General features: G+C 38.9%; 1 protein-coding gene across 1 annotated transcript; it reads left to right on the top strand.

Annotated features, from left to right (window-relative positions):
* The first annotated feature begins 260 nt into the window (after positions 1-260).
* Positions 261-19,304, top strand: LOC114026891 (cytochrome P450 2C23-like). Its single transcript, XM_027840654.1, has 9 exons — positions 261-479; positions 7,275-7,437; positions 7,740-7,889; positions 8,249-8,409; positions 12,985-13,161; positions 15,176-15,317; positions 16,482-16,669; positions 18,074-18,215; positions 18,697-19,304. The coding sequence occupies exons 1-9, from the start codon at positions 300-302 to the stop codon at positions 18,876-18,878; spliced, it is 1,485 nt and encodes a 494-aa protein (XP_027696455.1). The 5' UTR covers positions 261-299; the 3' UTR covers positions 18,879-19,304.
* Positions 19,305-21,042: the final 1,738 nt, after the last annotated feature.

The following is a 21,042-nucleotide window of genomic DNA, read 5'->3' as shown; positions in this document are numbered from 1 at the left end:
TTGACAACCCATGACCTCCCAAAAGATGAGCTGGACAAAATGTTTGCATACCCCCATTTTCCCTGTGCAATTCAGGGCCAGGTTAGAGTCAGGAAAATATTACCAAACAATAAATCTGTAGACATTTCTTTAACAACCTCTTGCCTACTAAACTAATCAAAGTTAATGGAAAACTATTCCTGATTGCCCAGAAGGACCGTCTGTTTGGGCATTCCCACCCCTTGTTATCTACCAATGAATATAAAAGCATAGCAACTAATCTGGTACCTCTGAGAGCTGTAGGACCATCTCTCAGGGCAATGGATGCTTGGGGACTCACCACGACTGCCCTCCTGGCTTGTGTCATTTTCCTGACCTTTTTGTCTCTATGGAGCCAAGGATTCAAAAAAGGAAAGTTCCCACCAGGTCCCACTCCTCTTCCCTTTATTGGCAACATCCTGCAATTAGATTTGAAGAACCTCGCTGCATCATTCTCACAGGTAAAGGGGCTGGATTTGGGTTTTGGATCCTAGCTACTTGGGTTTTGGAGGGGGAGAGACACTAAGGATTCAAATGAATAAGTGAATCAGGACTCATGATTATTTAGAGTCCTAGGTCATGGGTGGTGTGGGTCAAGGGCTCTATGAGTGATATCTCCATTAGCAATGATGTCAGGCATGCATTGACTGTTTTGTCAAAACTTTGGTAGCAGAAGAAGAAATTCAGCAACAGGACCAAATCTTTACCATGTGTACAATGCATCATACTAGGCTCTAGAGATGTCAAGAGAAAAATAACCCGTTCAATCAATGAAAACTTCTTCAGGACCTAGTATGTGCCAGGTACTGTGTCAGACACAGGAGAGAAACATATGGTCCTCCAGGAGCTTACATTCTCCTAGGATACAACAAATTCGTAGATAAGTAAGTAGAATGTAATTAGAGGACAGAGAAAGGACTTGTAATTGGGGGACCCAAAAAAGTTTCAAGTAGAAGAGAACCCCTGAACTGGACCTTGAAGGATGTAACAGATTCTGATGGGAAGAGAGGGTGGGAATGAATGCCAAGCATGGGAGGCAGTCTGGGTAAAGGTAAGTATTTGAGAAATAATATAGCTATGGGGTGGGGGGAGTTTGTCAAGAATGTGAAGTTTGGGGTGAGGGGTAATACAAAATCAATCTGGACAATTAGGTTGGAGCCAGCTGTGCAGACATTTAAGTGCCAAGTTATGGAGGCAGCAGGGAGCCCTTGCAGACTTTTGAGTAGAGGAACGATATGGTCAGAACTGTGCACGGGAGTATTAAGTTGTTAATTGTGCAGATTATTCATTGCAAACGAGAAATACTAGAATTAGGGGATTGAACTTGGAGGCCACTGAAAGAATGGATAAAAATATCATTTATTAAGTCCCTTATGTGCTCAGTATTGTGGAGGTAACACAGAGTAAGAGATTTCTGCTTCATGTTAGTTGGAAAGGCCTAGTGCTCCTTAGGGCAAATCAACAAAACTGTTGCTAATGCAGCATATCTCGTGTCAATTCCACTGATAAAAATCATACCTTTTCTGATATTGAACCATTGGATAGTTCCCAGGACTTTGGTGGTGAGACTTTTCTTTTCTAGTCTTCAGTAGCTGTGGCTTGGCATCTACAGAAGCAGTTGCCAGGAGGTTCCTTCCAAGGCTAATATTGAGGGAGGCTGCGATGGAAGTAGGAATAGTGGTCTGTAGCTCTTTCTGTGGTGACAAAGAATTGGAAATTGAGGGGATGTCCATCAATTGGGGAATGACTGAACAAGCTGTGGCATATAAATGCAATGGAATAATATTTGGTATAAGAAATGACAAGCAGGTGAATTTCAGAAAATCTTGGGAAAACTTACATGAACTGATGCTGTGTTAAGTGAGCAGAACGAGCAGAGCATTGTACACGATAACACCAACATTGTGTGATGACTGGTTTTGATAGATTTAGCTCTTCTCAGCAATGCAATGATTGAAGAAAATTCCAACACACTCATGGTGGAAAATGCTATACACATCCAAAGAAAGAACTGTGGAGTCTGAGTACAGATAGAGACATACTATTTTCTCTTTTTTTGTTTTTTCTTTCTTGTGGTTTTCCCTTTTTCTTCTGATTCTTCTTTTACAACATGAGTAATGTGGAATTATGTGTAATATGTACATGTGTATCCTACATCAGATTTCATACTTTCTTGAGGAGGGGGGAAAGGAAAAAGCGGAAAATTTGGAACTCAAAATCTTATAAAAGTGAATGTTGAAAACTAAAAATAAATAAGTAAATAAATATTAGAATTTTTTTAAAAAAAAGAACAGTCTAAGAAAGAGGGGATGAGGGTCTTAATTGGGTCAGTGGACAATTGAGGAGGTAAGACAGAATAGATGTGGGAGACATGATGATAGAAGCTGCTTGACTTGACCATAATCAATTGGATTTGTATAGTAGGTAAGAATGAAGAATCAAATATAAATCTGTGACTGTCAGGGTGAATGGAAATGCTTCCTAGTGAAGTTCATTTCTTGGATGTCCTCAAGAAAAATAGGTAAGTTTGGAGGAAAGAGCAGTATTAGGGAAAAACAAATTAGTTGCATTATAGAATGTTAAATTTGCAATGCCAACAGGACATGCAGGTTGAGAAATCATTTGTAAACAGTTGGTCACATGAGCCTGGATTTCAAAAGTGATAAATTCTCTGGTCATATTGCGGTGGGGGTCTTCTGCTTAGAAATGATCAGTGAAACCATGGGTGCTGAGGTCACCTAGTTAGAGAGCATAATGGCAGGTCATGAAATTTCCAAGGGAGTGGAAAGAAAAAAAAATCACCCAGAAAAGAGGCTTAGTGGGAAAGAGATGTATGATGACCCAGCAATGAGGATTGACAATAAGCAGCCAGACACGTATCAGGAGAAGCAGAAGAGACCAGTGTCATGGAGAAGAGAAAGGTCTCCAGAAATTTTTTGATTGCTCAACCTCTTACTTGCTCTTCCCTCCATTTTTTGGGGGGAATTTTGACTGTGTTTTACTATTTCTTGATGTCTTATGGAGTCATGAGCCTCAAATTGTTTCCAAGCCAAATATCAAAAAGAGAAAAAATAGAGTCTGTAAAATAAAGACCAAGGCATTTTATGTCAATTTTTGGGAAATTTTGATAATAGATCAACAAAAAGATGTTTGGTGAACATCAAGGAAGGGACACAATGATACCAAAGAGCCACGCTATCTGCATCCAGAACAGACGATACCAGGTTAACTTTATATCCTTTGACAGAGATAGGAAAGTGATACCTCTTCAACTGAACAATTAATGGAATATGGAATATGGGAGTTTCTTTTCCACTTAAATAAAGGGCGGAAGCAATGTTTTCTAGTGGAATCACAGTTTGAGCTAAAACCATATCTTCATTGCAGATTTTCATGGTAAGGGAGATCTTGCTTCTTATTCATTTTTTTAACTTTTGAAATCACAAGAGGTGTATAAAGCTGCTTGATATTACTTGTTCTTCAAATAATGTTAGTGGTCATTCCATTGATTTTACTGTGGTATAAGGTTCATACAAGCACTGTTTTGCCTTGGAATTTTGGGTTGAATTAATTAAGAAACATTTTCAAATGTACAACAAAAGCTAGGTCTTGGCAGCCTAGAGTAAGAGTCAGCAATGTTTTTACATGAAGGACCAGATAGTAAATATTTTAGGCTTTGTAGGCCAAAAGGCAAAATAAAGGACATTATGTAGGTATATCTGTAACAAGCAAAAACATTCCATAAGTTTTTAGTGATGAAATTCAACACATAATCATGCTAATTGAGTTACAATTTTTTTGTGATTTTTGTGAATTTTTTTAACAGAGAAGATCCCCAAAAAGGACATAGACAAACAGGGCAGTTTTGTTACTATCACATTAAATTGAAAATACCAATCAAACCCACCCATTTGTACATAACAGAAACTCAGTTTCATATACTATTTCCAATCTGTTATTGGTGTATTTGTCTCCAATGCTCTGGACCTACTCTCTCAACCCCCACTCACCCCAGCAGACTGTGTCATCCAGGGCTTGGCTATCTCTTACTTCCACACATTCTAGCTGTAGTCTTGAGGAGTTCAAGGGAGTTTTTCTAATACTAACAACTCATGAACCCCCTACTGGCGTGTTTGTACCATGATTATTGGTTAAAATAAATAGTCAGGTAGACCTTATTTGTTTTGGGGAAAGGATAGTATAATAACAATTGTTGATATGGAAAATCCCACCAGAAACCTGTGGAATATTTTCCTCCAAGTAGATATATAGTCCAGTAGGAAATGGGCTCAAGAGTACCCATCTGGCCAAGGGGAAACTCACATTCTTAAAAGGCTCTCTTATGGATTCTTTAAGATTTTCTCCTCAAGTGTTAGTAGTTTTTCTGCCAGTCTCCTTGTACAGCCTTGAAGCTGCCTTTCTTTATCGTGTCATTTCCTTGAGTCATGAGATAGACACTGCCATCAGTTATTCCAATAATGTTGCTATGATGCTTATGGGAAGTCCCAATATCTCTTATACCATTAGAAGTTCAGGATATCCTCTTCTGGCCAAGGCAGTGGATGAAGGAAACTATAACCAAGGCTTAAGGAAGACCAGGATTTTATCTTCTTCTACATCCTAACTCCAAGGAAATACTTCTTAATGTCTTGGATGAAAGTCTTTCACCATAAAACTGCCAGATGTTCAAATCTTCAAGTTCTTAATCGGTTTCCAATTTTATACAAAAAGTAAAATGTAAAAATGGTTGAAAGAAGTGCAAGTACTGCATGTTGAAAGATTTTTTTTTGTCTGACTCATTAAATACTGAGGAAGGCTGGGTGGTACAGTAGATGGAACACGGGGTCTAGTGTCAGAAGGGCTCTGTACTTTGTTACTTTTAGGACTTTGGGTTCAGGCCTTTACATCTGTCCCTGGGCCCTGGTTTCTTCATCTGTGAAATAATATACCTTCCAAGGTCCCTTCTCTCTTTAGATCTATGTTCCTATAGCTCACGCTACCCATGCCACCACTTTTTCTCCTATCTTTTTGCTAACAATTGCCACTATGATTCCTCTCCTCCTATTTTTCCTTCATATAAGGGATATAATTTTGAATCTTTGAGTCTATGTTCAATAAATTTTCCTACTGTTAATGGGTCCACATGGAAAAAAGCAATACTGATTCATCATTTCACTATTTCCCCCCTCGATGACTCACCCTTCCATAACCATCATTCCACCTTACCTGTTCTCTGTGTCTTTTCTGCATTAATTTTTTCATGACTTTGTGTCCCAATGTTTCATTTGTACCAAAATGAGAACTTTGCAATTAAGACTTGGGAAAACCTGAGACCAAGAACTGTTTTGTGATTATTTGACAAACACACATTGCCAGGCTATCACTTAACCTGTAGACATGAGGATTTAGTAAACTGCTCATTAATCATCCTACAGCAGAATGAGGTCTTTAAGTGAAAGAGTTTTTTCAAAGAAAACTCAAATTCTAGTGGAAGAATGACTATTTCTATGCACTGACACTTGGTGCTTGATAGAGTTGGTTAATAAAGGAGAGCTTCTATATACCTCTCTGTAGTTACATATGTTGGCTGAAAGGCAGAAAACCCTCACACTTCAGACATGGGAGAACTGGAGGAGCTTTCATAACTTCCCAAGTAAGGATCTATGCCCTTTTTGAAAGACCCTCTTCACTGCCACTACCCTGGAACAGCCTGGGATTGGAGCATCTCAGTAACAGAAGGCAACCCAATCCAGTCCAGCAGATATACACCTGACCTGCAGTGGAGAAGCAGTATGGCTTAGCAATGGGCTAGTCTTAGAGCACGATGGTCCAGTAAAACATTCTCAGAGAAGCTCAGCTTATAAGTAGATCCGCCTTCCAACTCAACCCTTTTTGTGAACCTTTGTGAGGGCAGACCCCACATGGGTTCCAGAGTTCTAATTGTCCTCACCACATGTATCCCTACATACCTGCTTCACTGTAATGGTACAATAATTTTGTGTTCACTCTCCTCCTACAACTCAGAGAACTTTAGCAGCTACCCCTTTTGAGGACACAAACTTCTAGTGTGGATAAAGATTGGGGAAGTAAGGCAATGGGGGAATGAGAGAATTTGCAAAGTAAGCATGTAAAAATATGTTGAAAATAAATGTAAGGTGATATTTATAAGGGAAGGCACTAGCAGCTAGGGGATGGGTCAAGAAACAATTTGTGTAGAAAGTGGCATTTGAACTAAGCTTTGTGAAAATTAGGAATTCTAAGAGTCAGAGGCAAGAAAGAAGTGCATCCCGGGCTTGTGGACTACAAAAGCAGGGTGATGGCAGATAGTGTTGAATGAGAAACAGTAAGAAGGCCCATTTGTATGAACCATGGAATAAAGGAAGAGGAATAATGACAATGGAAAGGTTGGTTCCAGTCAGGTTGTGAAGAGATTTAAATGCCAAAACAGTTTACATTTGATCCCAGAGGTGATAGGGAAGCAGTGAAATTTGTTGATCAGGGGAGTGAAATGATCAGACCTGAGCTTATATAATGGCAGGAGATTGATAAGGAGCAATCATACAGGTAAAAGGGAGAGGGACAGAGAGACAGAGAGGCAGAGAGAGAGAGAGAGATTAGACTAACCCAGAGAAAAGAGAATATATGGGAGAAGAGAGGGTAGTCAACAGTGTCAATTACCATAAAGAGGTCTAGAAGAATATGGATTGAGATAAGGCCATCAGATTTGGCTCTTCAGAGATCATTAGTAACTTTAGAGAGATCAGTTGGAGTTGAGTGTTGATGACTGAAGAAATACTGTAAAAATTTAAGAAATGAGAGGGGAGGTCACAAGAGTAGATAGCTTTGGTTAGGAGATGACAATCCTCCCTGCATCCTTTGTGGCTTTTTTCCATGTTCTCCTAAAAGTTTCCCATGATTCATCTACCCAAAATCAACACCAGGCCCTTTTGCACCCTCTTTTCACTAGATATTACCAATGGAGCACAGAGGGAAACTATCTGAGAAAAATACAGTACCATATTAGTGACAGGGATTCTCAAGGAGCAAACTAAAAGGAATGAGAATACTACTTTGGTGTCCCACAGATTATGCCTTCGTATGCCCAGAATTCATTAACAACATATGGTCCAGTGAATGTATAGGTACATAAATGCACACATACATAAGGCACGTTATGAGGTAGCTGTGGAGGTAAATTCCAACTTTCTAAAGTTTCACACTGAACTTCTTCCTACTTCTTGACATTGTTTTCACAGCTGAGTGAAAAATATGGCCCCATCTATACTGTTTATTTTGGAACCCAACCTGTCGTGGTGCTACATGGATACAATATGATGAAGGAAGCTCTAATTGATCAAGGAGATCGTTTTCTAGAGAGAGGAATTGTATCATTGTTTGAAGATGTAATCAGAGGACAAGGTATGTTTTGTTTATTCAAATGAGACATTGAAAAGCAAAAGGGTATGGCAGAGTGTATCCAGTAGAATGTAACCCCCGCTCACCCCTGGAGCATAGTTACTGGTTTCATATTTACTGGTCTTTTCTCAGTATGTAGGACAAGACCTTCCTGGGGTAGGTACTTTATATCTACCATGCTGTATTGTATTTTGGTTTCAGTTAAATAAAATTAAATTTCATCAATGAATTAAGCCCCAAACACTGTGCCCTCCACCACCTCCAGTGTTATAATGACCAATGTCCTTTTTTTCTCTTTTGTCCAGGAGTTGTTTTCAGTCGTGGAGAGAGATGGAAACAAATACGAAGATTTTCCCTCATGACCCTAAGGAACTTTGGGATGGGGAAGAGAAACATTGAAGAGAGAGTTCAAGAAGAAGCCCAATGCCTGGTGGAGGAGCTCAGGAAAACAAAGGGTTAGTTTTTAGTTCTTTCCTCCGGGGCATGTGGGGTCCAACTGCTCACTCATCCTAAGTCCTGAATACTTCTTGCTTTGGAAGTCATTCTGATAGTTTCTATCTTGTTCCACTGATAAGGCAATCACTCTCCTGGGCCAGAGAACTCCCTTTTCTCTTCTCATACTCAGTATTATAAGCTAATCTAGTTTCCTTATAAGGGGTAAAGGGAATTGTCCAGGACAATAATATTCTCTAGCCTTGGAGGAATTAAACACAATATCCAGGTATAGATAGAAGAGATGCCCAGTTCCTACATGATTGGAAACATTTCAGTTAAAGCTGTTTTTTCCTCCTCTGGCAACTTTTCTCTTCACTAGGTCAGCCCACTGATCCCACCTTCATCCTTGACTGTGCCCCATGCAATGTGATCTGCTCTATCCTGTTCCATGATCGATTCGATTACAATGATGAGAAATTTCTAAAACTGATGAACTTGTTAAATGAAAACTTTCGGCTGCTTAGCTTACCATGGACACAGGTAAGACCAGTTTTCTTGTCTGTAAAATGGGTATAATAAAAGCACCTACCTGCCAAAGTTTTGAGAGACTAAAATGAGGTAATATATTTAAAGCATGTTGGGCACATTTACAATTCTACATAAATGCTAGGTTTTGCTGCTGTTATTGTTATTATTATTACTGCAGAGAGGAGGAAACTGAGGTGCAGAGAATTCACATGATTTACATGAAATCACCATGTAAGTCACAGATCATACGTGATGACCCAGATCTTCTTAATCCAAATCCAATCATCTTTCCACTTAATTATTCTGTGCTGTAGAACAGACAACCTCATCTTCACAAAACAGATGAGAATTAATTTTTCAAGAAACCTGAATCTTTAACATCTTTAAGTCCTTTTGTTGATATTGTGAATTTCAGCACCATAGTCAGCCCAAGCCTCCAGTCACTCTTGACAAGGAAAATGAGTGGTGAAAAATGAGGTCTGAGTTTCCATCTTCAATATTATAGGAGCCAGAGACGATTCTGCTCTTTACTCACTACCCTGTCCCTTTTTATCTGATAACCATCAATGCCACCAAGAGAATGGAAGTACCTAGGTTTGAGGCTACAAAGATAAAGAAGCTAGGCTTTCCCAAGAAGTAGAAAACAGTACTCTCTTTGGCATTCTAGACCCTCTAAATTTGGCATCATATTAACTCTTAAGCTTGATCTACATACTACTCTCTTTCATGTACTTTATGGCTGAGCCAAGCTGGATCTTTCTCCGTCTCACATTAAATCCTGTGATTCTTTGACATTGTGACTTTGTTACCCTGTCCCCTGTTCCCTGAGTGTCCTTCAGGCCCCCTTTTTACTTGTTGAGTTAAAGTCAAACTTTAATGCCACCTACTTCATGAAACCAATCAGAACATTGGTTCTGATGTACCAATCATGTATTGTTTAAGAGTCATCTATGTGTATTTATCTTATTCCCCTTCTAGAATATAAACTCAATATGGGCAGGGGTTGTATCTTTTGGAAACTTTGTATCTGTCTGAGCACCTAATATTTTGCTCTGCATTATGTATTTTATGAGTATTCATCAAATTGACCTAAATGGATGAATAATTGATTAGCACAAACTCATTTAGTTGAAGTTATAGTGAGAAAGCTCATTATACAGCCTACCTTCAGACATACTGGTCCTGAAACACACACAAAATACTAAGAGCATGCCCTAGCTTCTCTTGGAAGCCTTTCTACACTGGTAAGAGCTTCCAGATCCTTTGACATCTCAGGATCACCTCCATACTGGGACTAGGCAAAATTGGGAGACTTTAGTAGCGGAAACATCAATTACTGCTAAACCCAGAACTAGTCTTTCAATTAGTAACTTTAACAAAGTCATCAATATTTCTGTATGTTACCAATAAAAGTGAATAGGAAGTAATAGAAAGAGAAATTTCATTAAAAAAATACTATAGAACATATAAAATACTTGGGAATCAATCTACCACAATGCACATAGGAATTGTTTGAATACAGCAACTACAAAGCCCGCTTTATGGAAAGAAAGACTGACCTAAATAATTAAAGGAATCTTAATTGGTCATAGGTAGGCTGAACTAATATAACAAAATACCACTTCAATTCATTTACTCATGTAATGCTATACAAATCTAAGGATTACTTGATAGTGCTAGAAAAATGATAATAAAATTGATCTGGAGTACAAAATGTCAAGAACTACAAGGGAAATCATGAAAGAAAAGAAAGAAGAAGGGAGAGTAGCAGTACCAGATCTCAAAATTTCTTACTAATTTTGAAATAGAGAGGTAGATCAGTTAAATAACTGAAGTATACTACATTTAGAAGCAAGCTAACTTGATATCCTAATGCTGGACACACACACACACACACACACACACACACACACACACAAGCCAAAACACTAGTTACTGTGGTAGGAACTCACTATGACAAAAAAATGCTGGAAAAACTAGGAACTATTGTGGCAAAATAAATGCTAAGACCAATGCCTCATGCTGTATATGAAAATTAGCTTCAGATTTATACATGACAGTTATAAAAGGTCACATCACATACAACTTAGAGATACAAAGAAGAGATTACCTTTCATATCAGTAAGTAGGGAAAGATTTCATGAAAAATATATTTAAAGAATCACAGAAGATAAAAAGATCATTTTTGATATATAAAGTTGAAAATTATTGGCACAAACAAAATCAGTGTTGCTGCACTTAGAAGGGAAGCAATTACCTGATGGAAAATGTTTGCATCAGTTTTCTCTGATAAAGATATTAATGACAAAATTCATAAGGAATTGATTCAAATGTATTAGAGCTATTCACCAAGTGATAAGTGGTCAAACACTATGAACAAGAACCTCTCAAAGGAAAATGTCAAAGCTACAAACTGCTATATGAAAAATTGTTGCAAATCACAAATAATTAGAAAAATGAAAACTAAAGTAAATCTCACACTCATTTAGCAAAGATGATAAAAGAAGAAAATGACAAATATTGGTGGAGCTGCAGAAAAAATGGCACATTAATATGATGTTGGTGGAGTCCTTCTGGAAAGCCATTTGGAAGTGTGCCTCAAAAGTTAGTAAACTATATACCATTTCAATCAGCAATTTCTCTCTTAATTTTAGTCCCTATATACATCAGAGAAAAATGAAAAAGACTCATATTTACAAAAATACTCTTAGTGACTTTTTGTTGTAGTAGAGAACTGGAAACTGAGGGGCCATACCCTTCAATTTGAGAATAGTTGAAAAAATATATTAGATTAATTTGATAGAATACTATTTTACTGAAAGAAATAATGAAAAGAATGGGTTCAGAGAAGCCTTGAAAGAATTGTATAAACTGATGCAGAGTGAAATGAGCAGAACCAGGAGATCATTTTATTTGATTACAACAACATTGTAAAGACAAAATCTTTGAAAAACTGAATTATTCTGATCAATGCTATGACCAACATTGCTTCGAGAGGACTTATTATGAAGTGTGCTGCTCTTTTTCTGACTGAGAGGTGACACACTGAATATGCAGAATGAGCCATGCATTTATGGACGTAGACAATGTGGGATTTGTATTTGGCTTGACTATTCATGTTTATTACAAGAATTTTTAATATCTTAAATTCAAGTGGCAGGAAGAGACAATTTTTCTTAATTGAAAAACAAAATAAAATAAAAAGAAGTTGATTATACACTTCCTGCTCTAAAGAGAATCTTTCTTTTCCTCTCACCTCAAGTACTGAGCTTCCCTGATAGTCAGAGCTTTTCTTTTTCTGAAGTCTCTAATTAATTGTCATCCCCCAGTCCTAATCACCCCCCACCCCTACTGGGTGCAATTGGTAGCATTGTACTCTGTTAATATCCCATCTCTGGAAGAGAAAGAAACCTGGTCTTCTTCCTAGGTTTCTCTCTCTGCTCCATGCCCATTTCAATCAGAGAAATGAGATTATCACTCCCTAACTTTCAATGAGGCCAGTGACTTCTGATTTCCCTAATTCTGTTGCATGTTACCCTAAAATTTGCTCTGTCCGATTAGGATAAGATGCTTTGCCTACTGATGGCTGCTAGAAATTCCCCCTTTTTCATATTCAATACCAAGTTCTTCCTTAATGGATGCCTTTTTAAAAAGCCTATATTTCTACCCCTTTACTGCACTTTAAAGCTTGTCACAAAAATGTCTCAAATGACTTTCTTAGAAATGTGGGCAAGTCCTGATTTTTCTATCCAAATGTTTCAAAATGTATTAAACAAAACTAAGTATCATATGTTTGAGTGACAATGGGAAAATAAACATATTGACAGACTGTTGGTGTAGCTATGGATTGTTTAGGCAGTCCCAAAAGCAATTTGGACCTATCAATCCCTAATTAGCAACTCATATATGTCCTTTGCACCAGCAACACAAATCTTTGGCCAGTGCTCCCAAAAAATCAAAAAGAAGAAAATAAGCAAAATTGACGTTACATAAAAAACTGTCCTGATTATTTTGGGGGGCTGCAAAGTACAGGAAACTAAGGGGCTGCTCATCAACTGAGGTAGAGCTGAACAAATCATGGTATGTGAATATAATTGAATTCTACTATGTTGTGAAAAATGATGAAAGGGAAAGCCTTACATCTAAGAAGACTTTATGAATGTATTCCAAGTAAAGTGAGCAGAACCAATCTGTACAATAACAAAAACTAGAGAAAGACAAACACTGTGCAGGGCTAGAGTTCTCTGATCTACATAAGGACCCACCATGATTCCAGAGGAACCATAATGAAACATGCTGCCCTCCTTCTGACAGAGAGGGCATGGACTCAAACATTTCTGGCTATTGCCAAAGTGGGGATTATTTTTGCCTGTCTATGTATATGTGTTTCAAGAGATTTTTTTCTTTTTTTCCCAATATGTAGTAAAGATGAGAGAGAAAACACTTTTTGTTATGAAAAAAATTAATTAAACTTATAAAGAAATGCAATGCCTTTGAATAGAACATAATAGTTTGTAAGTAGGGATATGAAGTTATCTCTTTATGACAATAAACTCACATGTGTTTGTTTGGGTTTGGGGGGTGTAGCTCTACAACTTTTTACCAGCATTCAGAGTGTACCTCCCTGGAAAGCATAAGATATTTTCTAGAAATATAGAGGAAATGAAACATTTCATTTTGGAAAGAGTGAAGGAGCATCAAAAGAGACTGGACCCCAGCAATCCTCAAGACTACATTGACTGCTACCTCTCCAAAATGCAGCAGGTAGGATGCAAGGGTGAAGCACCTTGTTTATTGAGCAAGGCTCATATTCCAAGAATTCCAAGAAATCACTTTCTTCAAAGTACAGGCAGGGACATCAGAAAGTCTCAAGATATCCACTTCCCCTAATGTTTCCATTACCTTCTAATAACCGGGCTTTGTTTGGTCTGACCTTGTCCCTTATCTGAACTCTTTAAGTGAAATGAAATTAAAAGAGTTCTGCTTTGGTGGATGATCTGGGCTTTCCTGTTAGGAGGATATTGTATTGGAGAATGGTAATAGGAATGAATGAATAAACATTTACTAAGTGCATCCTACGTGCCAAGTACTTAGTGCTGAAGACACAAAAAGAGGCAAAAGAGAGCCCCTGGCCTCTGGGAGCTTACAATCTGAAGGGGCAGATAATATGTAAACGAATACAAAGTAAACTCTAAACAGGAGAAGTGGGATGTAAAGCACGACTCTCAATTCATTCTTCACAAATCTACAAAGTTAACGTGCATGAAGTGGGAGACTCACTGGGCCATTCCTGTGATCAGGAAGCTTCAGGGCTCCTAAGACACAACACAGATTCATCTGTTTGGCTTTTAATACCCTTCACAGTCTGGCTCCAGCCTCTCTTTCTAGCCTGGTTATGCATTTCCCCCTCACACCCTGTATGGTACAGGCAAACTGGCCTTCTTATTTTCCCCTGTACGTGATCGCCCATCTTTTGCCTTTTTGCCTTTGTACACTCTGGCCCCCATGCCTGGAATGCTCTCACTCACTTTCTTCAACTATTAGCAGCCCTAATGTCCTTCTGAACTTGGCTGCTACCTCCTTCAAGCAGCCTTCACTTATTTCTCCTTGTGTTAGTGTCCTACCCAAAAATCTCTGTGTGTTCATTTTCTAAGGATCCCATGTGTACTTGCGTTGAATTCCTTCAATAGAACGTAAACTCCTAGAGGATAGAGACAGTCTTATTTTTATCCTTTCCCTTTATATCCCCACTACTCAATGCTCTGCCTGGCACATAAGAGATATATCTCATGTATTTGTTGATTGAGTGATTTAAAAACTAATAAAAATGTTAAACAGCACAGACCTAAATGCTGATCGTTGAAATGTTCACTAGAAACTTTCTTTCAGCTTGATACCAAGACCCTCCCTAGATGTATTACCATATTGCCCCTTTTACCTCTATATTTTTTGCCTTTATTTCAGTGGCCCTAAACCAATGGGAAATTTTTAAAAATAGTGTTGAATTGCCTTAAAAGCATGAGAGTGTTTATTCCATTGATTAAACTTTTCTCTTTATTTACCTTATGCTTGTCTGATTTGAAGTTTTCTAGGTCAAATACCTGATTCACTTTGAAATTCTTTTTAGGAAATGCCTGAAATACACTTTTTTTTTCTATAAGGCTATCTTCTTTTATCAAATATTTATATCTTCGCACCCAATGAAGTAAAGATAAACAAAATTCTTGTTATCACATGAGCATGATCAAGAAAAAGAAATTTTCATTTTGGCCATGTCCAAAAATATCTGTCTCATTTTACATACTAGTCCAACAACTCTCTCTTAGAAGGCAGGTAGCATTTTTCATCACTGGTCCTCTGCACTCATGATTGAAAATTGAATTGATATGAGTTCATTAATTTTCCAAAATTTTTCTTTTTTCAGTGTTGAGGCTGTTAGTCAATCTTATTTTGTGCATGATTAAGCTCATATTTGCAGGATTAGTTATTCAGGTGAATAACACAATCTTCTTTGATTTAAATCTATATCTTCCTAATTCAAAATCTAGTGTTCTATCTATTATGCCATATTGCTTGAGGGGAAGAAAGTTGCCTGGGAAGTGCAAGCCTTTGGTTGGGCAGTGGAGGCCTGAAGGTATTGGGAAAGTTCTAGTCTCTTAGGGTAGGGAAAGGAAGGTGGGGCAGGGTTCCTAGGACAAAGTTTATGTACTTCGTATGGTTACTAATGCCTTTCACTACTGTCTCTCATTACTTCATTTATTTTATACCTCTCCTTTAGGAAAAAGATAATCCGCAGTCTGAATTTGACTTAGAGAATCTAAAAATGACTGGAGTAGACTTATTTGTTGGAGGAACAGAGACAACCAGCAGTACCCTAAGATATGGACTGCTGCTCATTCTGAAACATCCTGAGGTCCAAGGTAAAGTAAAAGAACTGCCATGCTTACAGGCCAGGCTTGCTTTCCCAGCACTGTACGAGCTCAGAGGTTGGCCCCACATTTCCACTTTTTAGATTTGTATGACTCCCACAGGCCTATTTTAGAAAACAGAACACTTGGGCAAGACCTGATAGTTATTTAAGTATGTGAAGGTTTGTCGTGGGGAATTCAATTCACTTTAACAAATATGGATAAAGTTCCCACTGAGCTCTCTCAACTCTATGCATAGCATACAAAGACTCAAATGAAACATCTCCTTTCCTCAAATGGCTTACATTCTGCCAGGGCTGGTTCTGCTGTATCCAAAGAGGCAGAACTAGGAGCCATGGATAGATGTTGCAAATTGACAAATGGAGACTTCATGTAAGAGAAAGACTTGCCAACTATTAAAGTTCTCCCCAAGTTCATTCACTTGTCCAGGAAACAGTGAATTCTTGCTTACTGGAGGTTCTCAAGCACAGGCTGGGTGACCCTTTATTCAGTCCATTAGAAACAGGAATCCCATTCAAGTGTGGATGGCCCTAGGTAAAAACAGGTTATTTCCAACACTGAGATTCTATGCCTCAGCAGCTTAGGATATTGAGACAGGAGCTGAGATACATACCTGGTTCATGGTTTAAATCAAGGTGATAATGTCATCACCAGCTCTATCAAATTCATATGAAGGCATCTACTTTCTTTGACAGTAATAGCTGGCATCAATATAAATGATGTAAGGTTTGCATATCACTTGACGTAGAGTATTTCATTTGATGCCCTCTAAGGGAGGTGCAGTTATTTTTTCCATTTTACAAATCTTGGAATAATAGATTAGAGATGTAGGGAACCTTAGAAGACAGATAATTAATGATCCTCATTTTTCTGACGAAGAAAATGAGGCTCAGACAGGTTTAATGCCCTGCCTGAATTTATGCAGATGGTGTCTAAAGAGGAATGCAGTCCTGACTCCTATCCACTAAGGCACAGAAAATTATCGCATTATTGCTGCAAAAGTCATTGCTTCCTGCACTGTGTAGAAAGAGGACACTGAGCACATCTGAGAATCATTTCAGGTCATATGATCAGGCAGATATTCTGCACAGGCTCTGTGAAGCATTTCCAGGGGACCAGGAAGCTCGGTGGTTATTTGTATTTTTGTTCCTGCAGCAAAAATTCATGAGGAAATTGATCGTGTGATTGGACGTAATCGAGCTCCTTCCATAAAGGACAGACAAGATATGCCCTATGTGGATGCTGTGGTGCATGAAGTGCAAAGATTCATTGACCTCATCCCTCTGAACCTGCCCCATGCGGTGACCCAGGACATCCAGTTCCAACAGTATGTCCTGCCCAAGGTCAGTAGCCATGGGATCATGGAATCTAGTTTTGGAAGAAATCTTAAATATCATCTGGTCCAGGGATCACATTTTAGACATGAGAAAATCAAGTCTCATTGTCATGATCTCACGTGCAGTTCTCCATAAGGCAGTCTTTGTTACATGAGGCTTACTTGGATGTGGTGCTGAATGAAAAATGAGAGGAAAGTATATACTTATCTTGGTTCTCACTGCTTCTCATTCACTGTGGTAACACTTTGGAAAGAAAATGTACCGGGAGAATAACAAAGTGAGATTGTTTAAGTGAAATTTGTGTTTATTTCATTTCCTCTTACTAGACAGTGAAATGGATTGTGTAAAAACTATTGACTGTCCCATGGTGCAAATGGAGACACTGGGTCTCAGGTCAAATGACAAGCCTAAGGTCATTTAAAAATGATGGAGCAGATACTACAACCTAGGTTTTTAGATCTAAAATACTGCTTTCTGGGGGGGGTGGTACTAAGTAAGCACTGATTAAATTAATTGACTTAAATTGAAGTTTCCTAGCAATGGTTGAGCAAAACTATTCTCCCTCCAAGAAATAAGAAGGGAGCATTCCCCCTAATTTCATGTTTAATGTGCCCCATTGAGTGCATTGTTCAGTTAAAATCATCAAAACGTCAGTAAGAACCTACTATGTGACAATTGCTGGTCCAAGTGCTGTTGCCGCAAGGCAAGAATAGAAGGGTATTTTACTATTGAGGACTTTGGCTTTTCCTGGAGTGAGTACAATTTGGAACCAGGAAAGTATATCCAAATAATTATTTCTTTCCTTCAGACCCAAGTTGTGATTTGATTGGAAGAGTGGTTTCCTGCTGAAGAAACTCCTTCAGGAGGAAGCCTGATCTTCCCCTAGAGGCTTTAAACATTGCCTGGGGCACTGACAATTCACATGTCCTTCCCAGAGTCCTACAGGCAGCAGGTGTAGACATGAAGTGTAGACCAAGGAACTGAGGGTAGAGAGAGCACAAAGAGCTCAGGACCTTAGCCAAGGCTTCCTGTAGGAGGGGGTACCCAAGCCAATCTTTGAAGAAAGCTGGGGATTCTAAAAGGCTGACGTGAGAAAGGAGTGCCTTCCAGGCATGGGATATGGCCATTACAAAGGCATTAAGGCCAGACAGGGAGCCTTGTGGATGGGGAACAGTAGTTGGACCAGTTTAGCTAGAACTCCAAGGAGGGCATGATGGGAACACTAACCTGTAAAGCTAGACTACAGCCTATACAGATTCTCAATGGCTTGACATCCAAGTCTGTACCATACACAAAGCAGTGTACCATTTGTACTAGAGACAATAGGGAATCACTGAAGATTTTTGGTACTGGCATATAAAGGATATTCATGATGATAACTGACTCTCCCCTGGAATTTCTTCCCTCTAGGGCACAACAATCTTCCCACTGCTCTCCCCAGTCTTGTGTGACAGCAAAGAGTTTCCCAACCCTGACCAGTTTGATCCCCAGCACTTCCTGGATAAGAATGGGAAATTCAAGAAAAGTGACTACTTCATGCCATTTTCCATTGGTAAAAAGACACCCTTCCCATCTCTACCTCTCACTCTAAAAGGAGAATCCTGTTTCCCTTCTGCCTGAGCCTCCTCCTAAAAGTTTTTCAGATTTCATGCTGCTCCACTGTGGCATGTGACACACTATCTTTTCTAGTGTTCCCATGGCTTGGCTTTTTTCTCAGAACCCTCAAGAGATGAGCTGAGCCTCTTGAGTGGATTTCCAGCTCTCTTATTTTAGTGGAACTATGACTTCATTTCAATATCCGCTATATAAGGGCTCAGTGTGGGAAGAATGGTGTGAAGAAGGAATTCCTTCCTTCCCCTAGTGACTATTACTGGCTGAAATATAACTCACCTTAATAGTTCTCATCTTTTCTGCCCCTTCACATCCTTCTCTTTTACTCCTTTTCCCACTATTGTACTGGTCCAATGAGTCTGTTTCACTTTGGCTGACACCGATATTCTATGAAGGTTTCTAAACATAATTTTTTTTTCTAGGAAAACGGTCTTGTCTTGGAGAGGGCCTGGCGAGGATGGAGTTGTTTTTGTTCTTTACCTCTATTCTACAGAATTTTACTCTCAAACCAGTTGGAGATCCAAATGGAATTAGCATGAAGAACAACCATATTGGGTTCATCAATATTCCACCACATTACCAACTATGCTTTCTTCCTCACTAAGAAAGAAGAAAAAGTTCATTTAGTAAATTAGCCAGCTATTTTCATCTTCTGGACTCAATACTCTCATGTTTTTGATTGGAATCCCCTTGAGGGAAAGAAAAATTCACTTATTGATTAAAATGTTTCTTAATTTCCAGAGGCAAGGCAGGCTAGTGGAGTACCTTGTATGTAATTTTGTAATAGGGACTGCCTTTTAGATACTTATGTGCAAACCTCTCCCAAATGTCTCCAGCCATGTTCTGATTCACAGCCCCAATTCCAATTTTTGGGTGTGTGTAAATGATCTGAAAATATTTCCCCAGAAAACCCATATTAATTTGTTCTTTTGTTTTCAAATATCCTCAGGGATGATCTTCTTTTGTATTACATAGCCACTGTTTGTGAATTTGGGGTACAATAAACAGCTGTGTTGCTAATCATACCTGATGTGCAAATGTGTGCCTGCACTTCATACTTTGAGGATTCATGACTTCAGAAGCAGTATGGTAATATGGAAGGAGCCCTGATTTTGGGGGCATATGACCTGGGACCAAGCCTGCTACTAATGCTAATGACTTGTGTGGCCCTGGACAATTCATTCCACTATTTATTCTCACATCAAATTCTTCATCTCTGCAATGAATGGATTACATGGGCTCAGGGTTCCCTACTGACTCTCCATATTTTGATCAGTGGAAATAGTTGATCCAGCCACCCAAGCTTTAGTGGACCACTTTCAAAGGAGAACCATCTCCTGGTGACAGTCACACTAGTGATGGACTTCTCTGCTATTGGTTAGGATGGTCACCAAGTGACTAAGTCACTGTCCATTGATGGACCCATAACTTTCTAGGTTTGTAGAATCTTCTAGCAGGGGTGGGGAACCTGCATTCTGGAGGCCACATGTGTGAGGTCCTCAAGTGTGGACCTTTGACTGAATGAATCTAGACTTCACAGAACAAATCCCCTTAATAAAAGGATTTGTTTTGTAAAAATTGGACTCAGTCAAAAGGCCTCACCTAAGGACCTAGACGGCCACATGTAGCCTTGAGGATGCAGATTGCCTAATCCTGTTCTAGAGTTTAGGTACTAACCACCTAAGATCATCACCATGCTACAACTCAAAGCAATACAGCAATCTGTTAAAGACCTATGATTTTGTTAGTTAAAGTCCCAGAGCAGGTGAGAACCCAACTATAACTCAGTAGCTAAATCTGAGAGAGTTGTCTCAAGTTCTTAGACATCGTGGGACTTGCCTCTGGCCACATAGCTCTAAATAAGCAAAATTCAGACCGATATTTTTCAGACTCCAAGTCCAGCATCATAACATGGCTTCCACTCTATTTCCTTTACTTCAATGACCCCTTATTTTTACAGTTCCTCACTTCATCTCTTGCCTCACTTTTTTCCTTTCAGCATCCTGACCTAATAATGAATCAGTTCCATTTTAAATTGACCTCAATGTCAAAATCCCTTGTTTTCTTGACCTATGGAGACATGCATCACTTACCACATTCCAATAACCACTTGCCTTATCTGTTACTGTAGACTTGCCACTAAATACAGAACTCTTCTGTGACTCATTATCTCCTGTCCTTCAGCACCTATTTTGAGATTTCTCTTTTATACTGAGTCCTCTCACATTATCCCCTTCCCCCTTGCCAGAATTCTGAAGTCAGCATAACACTGAAAAAAGTTTGAAAATATCTATTGATAATTTATAATTTTCTACAGTTCTGTATTCTAAATCACCTCTGCATCATACACACACACACACACACACACACACACCTCCTTTCTTTTGTTCCAGGATGGTAGAGGGTGGTGGAAGAACAGAAAAAAGAGGCAGCATTTTTTCTTGCAACTATCAGCCCCTCTACTTGGACCCCTAATCAAAGCTCCTTTCTCCTCTGATAGCTTGTGCCTTCTATCCTCCCTTGTTTTTTCTTAACTTTTTGTCTCTTCATGTCACCTGCTCCCTTCCCTACTGCTTACAATCATGAGCACATCTCTTTCGTTCTTAAAAGGAAACAAAAAAACCCATCTAATTCCCAGAGATTCCCTGATAGGTTGTTATTGTCTCTGCATTACTCAGCACTCTCAGCCCATCAAAAATGACACAATATTCCTTTTTGAATATGCACTGAGTTAACATCTTTTCTGCCTCAGTGTAGGAGGAGGGTTT

The sequence above is a fragment of the Vombatus ursinus genome, unplaced genomic scaffold (assembly GCF_900497805.2).
Source record: "Vombatus ursinus unplaced genomic scaffold, bare-nosed wombat genome assembly UNPS02014847.1, whole genome shotgun sequence".
NCBI lineage: Eukaryota > Metazoa > Chordata > Mammalia > Diprotodontia > Vombatidae > Vombatus > Vombatus ursinus.
Note: the sequence above shows the minus strand (reverse complement) of the source record. Positions and strands in the feature narration are given on the sequence as shown.

Coding starts and splice junctions, on each gene's coding strand:
- LOC114026891 (XM_027840654.1), top strand. CDS start 300: ATGGATGCTTGGGGACTCACCACGACTGCCCTCCTGGCTTGTGTCATT. Junction 7,438..7,739: donor AGATGTAATCAGAGGACAAG/GTATGTTTTGTT, acceptor TCTTTTGTCCAG/GAGTTGTTTTCAGTCGTGGA. Junction 8,410..12,984: donor TTAGCTTACCATGGACACAG/GTAAGACCAGTT, acceptor TGGGGGGTGTAG/CTCTACAACTTTTTACCAGC.